This window comes from Myotis daubentonii, chromosome 3 (genome assembly GCF_963259705.1).
Source record: "Myotis daubentonii chromosome 3, mMyoDau2.1, whole genome shotgun sequence".
Taxonomy (NCBI): domain Eukaryota; kingdom Metazoa; phylum Chordata; class Mammalia; order Chiroptera; family Vespertilionidae; genus Myotis; species Myotis daubentonii.
Window position 1 is genome coordinate 198,460,454 of NC_081842.1, and position 12,322 is coordinate 198,472,775.

At 46.5% G+C, this 12,322-nt stretch overlaps 1 protein-coding gene across 1 annotated transcript in view; it reads left to right on the top strand.

The window, feature by feature from the left end:
• The window catches only part of CSMD2 (CUB and Sushi multiple domains 2), a 565,161-nt gene that overhangs the window by 488,917 nt on the left and 63,922 nt on the right, over positions 1-12,322 (top strand). The window contains exons 42-46 of the mRNA XM_059686241.1: positions 1,645-1,833; positions 6,266-6,443; positions 7,647-7,792; positions 10,985-11,065; positions 11,549-11,662. Coding sequence (XP_059542224.1) covers positions 1,645-1,833; positions 6,266-6,443; positions 7,647-7,792; positions 10,985-11,065; positions 11,549-11,662 — 708 coding nt within the window. The remainder of the gene's footprint in view (positions 1-1,644; positions 1,834-6,265; positions 6,444-7,646; positions 7,793-10,984; positions 11,066-11,548; positions 11,663-12,322) is intronic.

The window sequence follows — 12,322 nt, forward strand, 5'->3', positions numbered from 1 at the left end:
GCCTGAGACAGATCCACCCACTCCTCCTGGCACACTTTTCCAGAAACAGGCCTCACCCACCTCAGCTCCAGCTTCCCCTGTGTGAGTCCCACACCCAGTGACGCTGCAGGGGGGCTTGTCCTCGTGGCCTGGCCTTCCCTGTGCCTGCTAAATGCACACAGCCTTGCCGGGCTTGGTAGTGGGGCTATCAGGTGGGTCATGGTGCATCAAATGGCCACAGTCGGTCCGAGGAGCGACTCGGGCTCAAATCCGTGGTCAGCATTCCTCTCCAGGACAGGCGCGTGCCTCGCAGGCTTCCCTGAGTATTCGTTTGCTAAGGCTGCTCTAACAAAGGACCAGAGACCGAGTGGCTTAAACGACAGAAGTTGAATCTCTGACAGTTCTGGAGGCTGGAGTTTTTGAGGTCAAGGTTTCTTCTGAGGCTGTGAGGGACAGTCTGTTCCGTGGCTCTCCCTTACTTCTGGGCGGTCGCTGGCCATCTTTGGCATTCCTTAGCTTGTAGAAGCATCTCTACCATCTCTGTCTTCACCTCCTCATAGTTTCCTTCCTCCCTGTGTGTCTGTCTCCAAAATTCCCTTTTTCCTAAGGACACCATTTATTTTAGATCGGGACTCGCCCTAATGACCTCATTGTCATTTAGGTAAAGAAAGGTAAGGGCCTGTCCAAATAAGGTCACATTTGGAGGTGTTGGATTTTGAACTTTAACAGAGGAAGTTGGGAGAACACAAATCAACCATGATGCTCTCTGCCAGGCCCGGTCTCTCCTCGAGGCTTCTCCTCTCGGGAAATGCAAGATGGTGCCACCGTTGTGACAAGAACAAAGGCTCTGGCGCCTACATACACACTGTGCCTTTGCCCCTGTGATGGGCACAGCCCTGCCCACTGAGTCCATGTGATAAGCTCAGCTATCCTTGCCAAGGCTGTCCTCTGAGACCCTCAGACTCCATCAATTCCTATAGAAGGGACCTACCTACTCCCAAAGAGCCCTGGCCTCAGGCTCAGCCCCTCTCATGCTCACCAAACCTCCATCTCTGAGATGTACCCCTTCTGAGGCTGGACTGCACAAGGGCCCTGTGTTGAGGCTCCAGGGTGACGGGCCAGCTCTCTGGGTTAGCGTTCCTCTCTGTGACATGCTCATTGGCCCCACTAAGGCTTCACATGGTCAGAGACCCGGTCCTCTCAGGCCTTCTCCTGGGGTTGTGGGGAAGGGAGCAGGGAACAAGGCTAGTTCTATGGATGCCTTTAGAGGCCCAACACCTCTACCAGGAATTGGCCCAACTAGGTGAGAGGCCCAACAGGATCCCCTGGGGTTCAGTCTAGCACTGTCTTCCTTGAGCCTGCTTTTCTCATGGAAACATTGGTAGGTAACATTTATTAAGCCCTTACTATGTTACCAGTACTGTGCCAAGAGTTAGGCATATATTACCCTACTTAATCCCCACAATAACCATTTTCTGAATAAGAAAACTGAGGCACAGAGAAGTTACATAACTCTCCCAAAGCCAGTGACTAATCAATGCCTAAGTTCTTCCTGAGTCCAAGTCTTGGTGCTTCACCACTGTGATGACTCCGCGGCTCCTGTGGTCTGTCTGGGGAGAAGGTGCCAGAGCGAATAAAGGAACCTTCTCTCCTGATCTTTTCTAGCCTATGAACTTCAAGAGTGCCCAGACCCAGAGCCCTTTGCCAATGGCATTGTGAGGGGAGCTGGCTACAACGTCGGGCAATCAGTGACCTTCGAGTGCCTCCCAGGATATCAGCTGATGGGCCAACCTGTCCTTACATGTCAACATGGCTCCAACCGCAACTGGGACCACCCCTTGCCCAGGTGTGAAGGTATGGCCCTCTCTCATCCCTTGGGATTTTTCTGAGGGAGACTGATCCAGAATAGTCCTATATCTACTTGTTTGGCCCATGGGATCACTCACACTGGGAGGTCCTAGAAAACCCTGTCCATCCTGTTTTCCTATGGATGGGAACCAGCCTATCCCCTATGGAGGGATCCTGGAGACAGAGCTCTGGACCAACCCTAGGGAGGACCTAGAGGAAATACGAACCACAGCCAAGGGAAAACATACTCAGCCCTTGGGACTGTCCAACCTGATGAGTCGATGTCCCCAGTCAGAAGGAAAGACTCTGCTTGGGGTGTAGGAGCAGGTGGTGAGTTGAGGGGTAGGGAGGTAGAGTTCATCGTGGCACCTTCCCAAAGGGAGAAGAGAGCAAAGCCTAGAAAAAGAAAACATCTTGTCCCTGTCATCACCTGGCCCCGTCCTTATGCTCTTTATCCTACATGTGCCTAAGAGATCTGAGTTGATAATACAAGGGATGTAGAGGTGCTACTTTCCTTGGTCTTCATTAACCAGAACCTAGAGTTTGTGCTGCCTCTACCCCGTTTGCTCTCCTCAGTTCCATTTTCCTTCATTTTTCACGCTTGGGTTCAGCATTTTCTTGGAGAAAAGCTGGGATTTGTCTTAAAAGGGCTAAGTGTGGCAGGAGGACAACAGTGTAGGAGAAAGTGCCCCAGCTCCAGGTCAGCTCTTCCTGGGCTCCGTCCCTGAACCACTTCCCCTCACTGAACTTCAGTTTCTTCCTTAGTACAATGGGGCTTCTCGTCTCTGCTTTATAAGAGCTGGAAGGGTTTCAAGACCCTGAAAGTGCCCAGAACAGTTACTGGCTCACAGACAGTGAGCTCCAAGTATTATTTCTCCAAAGAAAAACAGACCTTGTTTGCAGAACTGAGTTGTGCTGGTGTTTGAATGAAAGATCATAATTTCTAAAACTCTTAACCACCCTTCCCCCAAGTTTGCTTTTAGATTTTCACAACTATCTCTGTGCAAAACCATCACTTATGTGACAAGCTTCATTATGGACTCTCTTTTTCTTCCTTTTTACGCCTCGTGCATCTGTTTGTGCCATCACAGAAGAGAGGAAAGAGCAGTGTTCAGTCGGACATCTTTTTTTTTTTTTTCTGTTCATCAGATTATTTATTCACTTGATTCTTAGATTCACTTGTTGATAGATGCATATTTGTTGTTCATAATTTGTATCTTTACCTTTTTCTTCCTCTTCCTCTTCTTAAAGGATACCTTTCAGCATTTCATATAATCCTGGTTTGGTGGTGATGAACTCCTTTAGCTTTTCCTTATCTGTGAAGCTCTTTATCTGACCTTCAATTCTGAATGATAGCTTTGCTGGATAAAGTAATCTTGGTTGTAGGTTCTTGGTATTCATCACTTTGAATATTTCTTGCCACTCCCTTCTGGCCTGCAAAGTTTCTGTTGAGAAATCAGCTGACAGTCGTATGGGTATTCCCTTGTAGGTAACTGAGTTTCTTTCTCTTGCTGTTTTTAAGATTCTCTCTTTATCTTTTGCTCTTGGCATTTTAATTATGATGTGTCTTGGTGTGGTCCTCTTTGGATTCCTTTTGTTTGGGGTTCTCCGCGCTTCTTGGACCTGTAAGTCCATTTCTTTCACCAGGTGGGGGAAGTTTTCTGTCATTATTTCTTCAAATAGGTTTTCAATATCTTGCTCTCTCTCATCTTCTGGCACCCCTATAATTCTGATGTTGGTACGCTTGAAGCTGTCCCAGAGGCTCCTTACACTATCCTCGCATTTTTGGATTCTTTTTTCATTTTGCTTTTCCGGTTGGATGTTTTTTGCTTCCTCGCATTTCAAATCATTGACTTGATTCTTGCGCTCCTCTGGTCTGCTGTCGGGCGTCTGTATAATATTCGTTATTTCAGTCCGTGTATGCTTAATTTCTAGTTGGTTCCCCAATATAAGATCGAGGGTCTTATTAGTTTTCGTGTAGATCTCATTAAGTTTATCGGCAGCTTCTAAACAGTTCTTGAGAGACCTTAAAAGTGTGGTTCTGAACTCTATATCTTCCATTGACAATTTTGTCCTGTTTCTTTGTCTCCGCATTTTGTTATACTTCCTTGGTGCACCCCCTAGTGGTCTTTGTTCGCAGTCTTATAGTTAAATCTTGATTGTTGTAGCTAATTCCAGGGAGGGTTTGACCTCCAGGCCAAGTGGCTATGAGAATCAGCTGTGTCAGCAGTGAGAGAACTTCTGTCCTCTAGGGAGGTGCTAATCTAGCCTTTGCCTGAAGCTATCCGGCAAATGCCTCTGTGCAGGGCTTGGGCGGGGCGGGTCGCACAGGATCAACAGGGTGGGCCGGAGAGAGCAGTTATGGCAGCTCTCAGTCCTGTCCCCAGGGGCTCTGCCTCTCTGAGTCCCAGCACCCGCTGCAAAGCTCGGAGAGAAAGCTGCCCTGGCTCTGACCGAAGCCAGACAGCAGTCGGACATCTTGAGCCAGAAGCCCTTGTCCCTCCTGAGAGAGCTCTGTCCTTGGCTTCCTTGATGCCATATTCTCTTGTTTTTCCAATTAACTTTCTAGTGTGCCAGCTCTTTGGTCATTGTTTTCGTCACCTATCCCAAGGCATCCAAATCCCAACATGTTCAAAATTGAACTCATCTTTCTGCCATCAGACTGAAATTCTCATCTAGTGAAGGGCATCTCTAGTCACTGGGCTACTCAGCCCTTAATATGGATCCCTTCCCTCTCACTCATCTGCCACATTCACCAAGTCTTCCTAATTCTACCTCCTATTTATCTTTCCAGTGCATCCATTGCCTCTACCTTAATCCAGGCCACCACTTAGATGAGGCTCCTCTCTGGTCTCCCAACCTTCAGTCTTACACTCCTCATTCTACTTTTCACAAAATAGCTAGAGCATGTCTTCAAAACCATCAGTATACTCCTGACACCCCCCACTCAGAAGCCATCAGGGCATCCCCATCTCCTGAGGGGGTAAATTCCAAACCCCTTCATGTAGCACACCATGTTCCTCATGGCCTGCTCTCTGCTTACCTGGTGCTCTCGGCTCACACAGGCATTGCCCTCCAGCTAAGCTGGAATACTTTCAGTTTCCCCAGGTGCCTGTTCTCTTACCTGTGGTTCTCAGGGCATGCTGTTCCTTTCTCAGAGAACATTGCTCTCCTCTCCTGCTTTGCCTGCGGAGCCCTTTGTCCTTCCGGTGTGAGTCTAGATATGAATTCTACCAGGAATCCTTCCCTACACTCACAAGACCAGATGATGGGCTCCCCTAAATGCCTCTGTGGCATCCACACTGATGGCACGCTCCCCCTAAGCTGTAGAGGCCCGTATATGTGGCTATAGCCAGTGGACCCTGTATGCCATGGGATAGAACCATGTGCCGTGGCTTCCTGGCTCCCTTTGATCTCCCCAGGCCATGCCTGGCACCTAGTGGATGTTCAGTACATGTAAGAGGAGTGGTGTCCATGCACCACTCTCAGGATCCATTTGTATTCACAGGGCCTTGTCCTCTGCTGGGAGGCATTGGGATAGGGCCTATCCACCTGTCTGCTTGGTGCCCTATGCCAGCCAAATGCTAGTACACTCAGGATACTGGACTGTGTTTTCTCTGCCCAGAATCACTTTTTTATTCCTCCCTGGTGACTGAATCTGAACTGTATGGAGACTTTGGGGCCTCTTCATCCCCCTACCAAAATCATAGGTGAGAGTGAGTCTAAAACTGGGTGTCACTTTGGGAAAACAGGAAGGTAGGGAGAGAGAACCATATCTGGTAGCAGATGCCTTCTCTGTGATGTGGGGACTGGCTGAACACTAGACATATATCAGTTGACCTTACCGCCACACAATCCTATGAGGGGGTATATTTTTCGTCCCATTTTACAGGTAAAGAAAAAGACTAAACTTCTTATCTGAGGTCATCTAGTCAATAAATGGTTTACCTATTTGAACCCAACCTGAGCCTTACCACAAGCATCTTCAACTCAAGTCAAGATCAAAATTACCACTCTGGGAATCTTAGAGCAAATAAAAAGAAAGTTCCACTTTCATAATTTTCTTAGCTCTTCTCAGCAGAAGTACTGCATCTGCCTTGCATTTCTAGGGAAGGAGAAGGGAGAGCTTTATTTAGTGTGTCCTTCCACCTGGAGAAGTGTCATCCATGAGAAAGAGAAAGAAGGAGGCGGGAGATGGGAGCAGACTCTCAGAAGCACCTACACTGAAGATCGGGGCCCGATGGGGGGTGGTGTGTTGGGACTGGTCAGGGAAGCCAGGCCCAGCCATCCTCAGCCCCATCGCCTCTCCCCATCCCACCCGATCTCCTTGAACAGGACAGTTTTTGCTGGGAACTGGGTCTTCATTAGGAAGTCATCTGAATTCTCAGGTGGGAGGTGATCTCCAGCATTCACCTGTGTTCGTGTTCCCTCTCTGCAGTCCCCTGCGGTGGGAACATCACCTCTTCCAATGGCACTGTGTACTCCCCTGGCTTCCCCAGTCCATACTCCAGCTCCCAGGACTGTGTCTGGCTGATCACCGTGCCCATTGGTCATGGCATCCACCTCAACCTCAGCCTGCTGCAGACAGAGCCCTCGGGAGACTTCATCACCGTCTGGTAGGGCCAGCTGCCATGTCGACAGCCAATAAGAAAAGGGCATTAGCTGAGCTCTGAGCTGGATCACCCATCTGTGTGTTCAGCACACCAAGAGCTGAATGGCTTTACATGCCTGTCAGCCTCCTGGGTTTCAAATGAACACAGCAGAAGGACGGCTCATCATCAGTTAGCCCTTATGACTCCTTGAAGGGAGAGTAATGGGAGGGCAGTGGTTCCCACCAGGAGTCCTGCTAGGGGTCCACAACAGTATCAATGGGTGTGTGAATGGGAGTGGGCGTAGACATGGAAACTTTTCTCAGTATTCCCATAATCTGCACAAAAATTCTAATTTACCTAAAATAAGTTACCCAGACTAATGAAAGAGCTTTGGGTGGAATTTTGTGAAGTCTCATGCCGAGCAAGCACTGTCCAACAGGACTTTCTGCTACCCATGGCTATTGAATGTCACTAGAGTAACTGAGGAGCTGACGTTTAAACTTTATTTAATTTTAATTAATTGAAATGTAAATCGCCATGTGTGGCCCAGTGGCTACCAAATTGAACAGCTCAGCTTTGATGTATATAGTTAGAATATCTCAAGTTAATTGTAAAAATAGGAATATGAATTATTAGTTGCTAAGTGCAGTTTCCTAGACAGTTTTTTCCAAACCCTTGATTTGGGAGCAAAGATATAATTCTAAAATTCCTGCTGGTTTGAAGGTCACTGCCATTCTGAGAATCAGTATGGGTAGTGGGATGCTCTGTCCCAAATTCCCAGGGAGAGAGAACTGTAACCAGAACTGCCCTGGATTAATCTCCAGGTGAATCCCAGGCAGTGGCTAAGAACAGATGGGAGGGGCTAGGCAAGTTTCCAGGGAAGAAGTCCTTTGCCTAGAAAGGTGACATGGAGTCCTGCTAGGGGTCCCTTTGCTGGGGGACCAGGAAATGGGGCAGCACAGGCCGCAGCACGAGCCTCCTGCACACCTTTCGTACCCCTGTTCCAGTGCTGCCTGGGACTGAGAGAACCTGTGCTACAACCCGCAGCTGCTCCAGGGCTCCTGCTTCTTGGATGAGAGGTGCTCAGGACACTGGGAAAAGACAGTGCTGAGTGCAAGAAAAGTCACAGCTGCCTGTTCCGGGTCTCTCTTAAGGCCCCTGTGGCCCCAGGCAGGGTAGGCAGTCACAGTGACTCGTGACATGCCAGGACCTTCTTTCCTCCTGCAGGGATGGGCCACAGCAGACAGCTCCGCAGCTCGGAGTCTTCACCAGGAGCTTGGCCAAGAAAGCGGTGCATAGCTCAACCAACCAGGTCCTGCTCAAGTTCCACCGTGATGCGGCCACGGGTGGGATCTTCGCCATAGCCTTCTCGGGTCAGTATGGAAGCCTGGCCTGGTGGGAAGGGCCAGGCTCTCAAGTCAAGGCTCCATCATTCCTAGTCATGTGACTTTGAATGACTGGCATAGCTTCTTAGCCTCAGTGTCCACAACGTTATAAGAAAGGAATGTGTTAGCCTGAGTGAAATCTCCTAGCACAGGGCTCCATGAATGTAAGTTTTCCTCCTCCTCCATACTGTTAGGGCAGAGAGGCACATGGCGTTGATCCTTGGTGCCAAGTTCAAGCTTAGAGGCAACAGAGTGAGGCGTCTCATCCCACTTGCTCACCTCAACTCACTGGCTGGCTGTCCACCCATCTGTGCCCCAGCTTGTCCCTTAGCATCTTCTAGAGGTTGTCCCACTCCAAAGGAATCCAGGGCCTCTGGACTTCATAGGAAATATTGTGCATAAATGAGGCTGAGAATGAAAGCTAGCAAATCTTACTAAAACTATAAAGGAAAACATTAAGAATTGGCTAAATAAAAATTTAATGTTTCTACAAATCAAAAGAGCACCATAAATAAACAAGGAAATGATAAATTGGGAAAATGCATTTGACAGGCAAAAGTCAATCTTAAAAATACATAGGGTTCTTCAAATTTTTAAGAAAAGTGGGGCAAAGGACATGAATAGAGAGTTAAAAGGAGAAATGCAAATCTATTGATATATAAAAAATGTTTAACCTAACTAGTTATCAAACGCCAACTAAAAGAAAAGAAATACTATGCTTCCTGTTGTTTATCAAGTTGACAAATACTAAGATTAATGACTATTTCCCCAAAGGGCCCTACATTTTGTGAGGACAAGGCCTGTGTGTGTTTACTTGTGCATCCTCAACAGCTAACGCAGGGTCTGTCTGACCAACGGTGAACCCTCAACAGAGGATCATTAAATGAATAGGATGGAAGAAGAATGATAGCTCCCCATGTGGGAGACACTGATGCCCTGTTGACTGTATCTGTTGAAGCAGGTTTCCTAGAGAGAAAAATGGAAGCATGCATCAGATGCAGTCATGGTCCTCCCTGATTTCTGTTAAATCCAGGTTAACCCTGCTTGGTTACCCCAAGAGTGTCTCTTGGTTTCAATACCCACACTTCATAAAGCTTATGTGGCTCTCAATACGACACATTTCAGCAGACACGACTGTAGAAAAAAATTAAAGTTAAATCCTCAGAACATAATATGATAGTTTTTTAAAAATTGTACTGCGGGAGAAGTCTTAAGCTCCATTCCACTTAAAACTGGTAAAATGTCACAATCCCATGTGAGCATTTGGGATATGCTTTCCCGCTACTGGGGCTCTGAGAGTTATCGCCGCGTATGCTCACTGTGGTGCTGCACCACCCAGTGCTGTGCTGGGTACATTCCCATGGTGTTGTTCATATTTACCCCTTTGTCCTGCCTAGGGTTTTACAATGTCTCAAGCCGAGAATGTTCCCATGAGGCACTGAATGCTTGTGGAGGATTTGCAAAGTGTATATGTTGCAATGCATGCAATCACTGTTGTGTCACAACTGCATTAATCATTGGGTGACCATGAAGTGATGTTTTAAGAATTTAGCTTCTAGCCACGGCTGGTGTGGCTCAGTTGGTCAGGTGTCATCCTGTGCGCTGAAAGGTGCTGCTTCAATTACCCGTCAGGGCACATGCCCGTGTTGCAGTTGTAGTCCCTTGCAGGAGGCAGCTAATGGATGTTTCGCTCTCACACCTCTGTTTCTTTCCCTCTCCCTTCCTCTCTCTCCAAAATCAATAAAAATATTTTAAAGGAAAAATAAAGAATTTAACTTCTAGCACATGGCTTGTTGCATATATATGCTTATTTTTTTTAGTTTTAAATACTTTTTTGGATTTGGAGTTAAGCATTATAATTTTTTCCCATTAAAGTAATGGAAAGTAGGCGCTTAGCACCTTTGCATGGAACATCTGGTTTCTAGGAATGCATTATTGACATTTAATAGGAGATGCCTCTACTTTATAAAGGTCATAAAATTTAATCACTCTTAGTCCAAAAAAATAAAAAATTAATAAAAGATGCACATATAGAAGGATGCTTATCACAGCTTTATTTTAAATGGCAAAATTTTATAAACCTAAATGGTTAACAATAGCGTATCTGTTAAATAAATTCTACTAGGCTGTATAATTAAATACTGTGCAATCATTTCAATCATGTTTTTTAAGAGGTTTAATTACATGGGGAGTTCTTGAATTATACATGCACACAAAGATCAGCACAAAGTACATACCATGATGCAAATTTTATAAGAGAAAAATATTCATATCCACAGAGAATAAACACTCTGAGAACTTACAGTAAAGGATTAACGTGGTTATCTCTGTGAGGGCAATGGATGAATTTAATTTTCCTCCTACTGTTTTCACAGAAAATCTCATATTTTCTTTAATGACAGTGTATTACATTGGTAATTTTTTTTAAAAGAATGCTATTTTTAAGAAATATAGGGGTTGAGGTGACTTTGGAAATAATAACAGTAGCAGCGGCGGCAACAGCTAACATTTACATAACACCTAGCCCTGTGCCAGGTAATGAATGAAAAATGAATTATGAGCACACACCGAACTTTGCCTCACACACAATCCAGTCTCTGCTCAGAGGGATGGTTTCCAGTTTAGAAAATCCATGAAGCCAGAAGAGTTTAGGCAAAGGTCAAGGTAAACAAGCTGATTTCGATGGGCACTCACATAAACCACACACAGTATTTAGATATTGAGTAGTGGAAAGAATAGAGGGTTTGGGAGCAGCCAGACTTGGATTCAAATCCTACCTATGCCACCTACATCCTGGGTAACCTTGGAGGAGGATCTGAACCCTCTGATCTCAGCTTACTCAGAGTAGAGTAAGAACACCTCGAAGTGGGAACAGCTATTATGAGAATTAACGGTGTCAGCGTGTGAAAGTGCCTGACATATGGTTGGCGCTCAATCATCGCTTCTCCCCCTTCCCTTCAGTGCTAGTGACTGTCACTGTCCTCCTAGATTCTCTCTCCTTGATTATTAATCTTAACAGCAGATAAGCAAAACAGTGCTTGGTTAAATTTGCGCCATGTACAGATACATACTCATTAATATCTGTTGTGTATGGGAATGAGGAGTGGGAAAGAAGTATTGAATGGCTACGTGCCCCCAAAACTATGTTCTTACGCGGACTTGTCTGCTTTGTCTTTTCAGCTTATCCACTCACCAAATGCCCTCCTCCCACCATCCTCCCCAATGCTGAAGTCGTCACAGAGAATGAAGAATTCAACATAGGTACCACCTCCCACACCATCGAGGAGGGGCCAGGTAGAGGTGGGGGCTGGCCAGCGGGGCTCATCTCTCCTCCTGTTCTTGGAGAGAAACAGTAGACCCAGTGCAGGAGGGTTGGTATTCCATCAACTGAGTTTGCATCAAATATTCTCACTCTTGCTTTTAGCCACACCTGGGCAGAGAAGCTAGGAAAGCTGTTTTTTTACTGTTATTTAAATCAGTATGTTTTTGGGAAATAAATCCATGAAAAACACTATAAAAAGGTCTTGGGATGTTGAAACATTCTTAGGCTCAGCAAGGCTGGGCTGTGAGAGGGGAGCAGCAGTTGTCTGGGTCATTTGATTGGAGTTGAGCTAGTTCTTTGAGCCTGGGCAGAACACAACTCACCACTGATAGTCTTGCCTGGAAGTGGGTTTGAGGTACTAAGAGTTGCTGATCAGCCCTGACCTCTCTGGGGAATCCTCACGTTACTCTCTCTTTGGCCAGGTGACATCGTACGCTACAGGTGCCTCCCTGGCTTTACCTTGGTGGGGAATGAAATCCTGACCTGCAAGCTTGGAACTTACCTGCAGTTTGAAGGCCCACCCCCAATATGTGAAGGTAACTGCACTGAGCCATGCCCTTACGGGTCTGGAGTTCCTCCAGAGCGCAGCCCTGGTGTTACTCCTCTCTGTAGTCCCTGCCCAGGAAGGAAGAGGCCACATAGCGAATGTTTGTTTGGATGAGTGAATGAGTGAGTGATTGTTCTAGATAGTTTCTCTACCCTGCTCCTAGGTCCAGGGCAAGGAATTGGCCATATGGCCACATTGATGTCTGTCTTCTTTTTATCTAACTGGCATTCACTGGAAATGTCACAGTGATCAGTGGAAGGAGGAAGTTCTTGGGCAGGGGCGTGTTCACACACCAACCTTGCCCTACTGGAGTGAGATATGCTCAAGGCTCTGTGCTGAATTAGGCAAATGAGAGCCCATATTTGTCTTGACTCCAGTGTGAGGCCTTTGCAAAAGATGAATTCACTAATTTATCCCAACTAAGACCAAAAATAATGCTCTCTACTCACTTGCACATAGTAACTGCTCAGTATTGGCTATTATTATAATTACTAGTACGACTTCTGTTCTTAGTACTGTTACTACCAACAAGTATGTGGTAGCCTATGGAGAAACAAGTCACTTCTCCCCTACCTCTCAGGAAGCAAGAGTAGGGCAAATGCAGTGAGGATCACTAGTGAGGAGGAAAGCAGCCATCTGCCCGAGAATT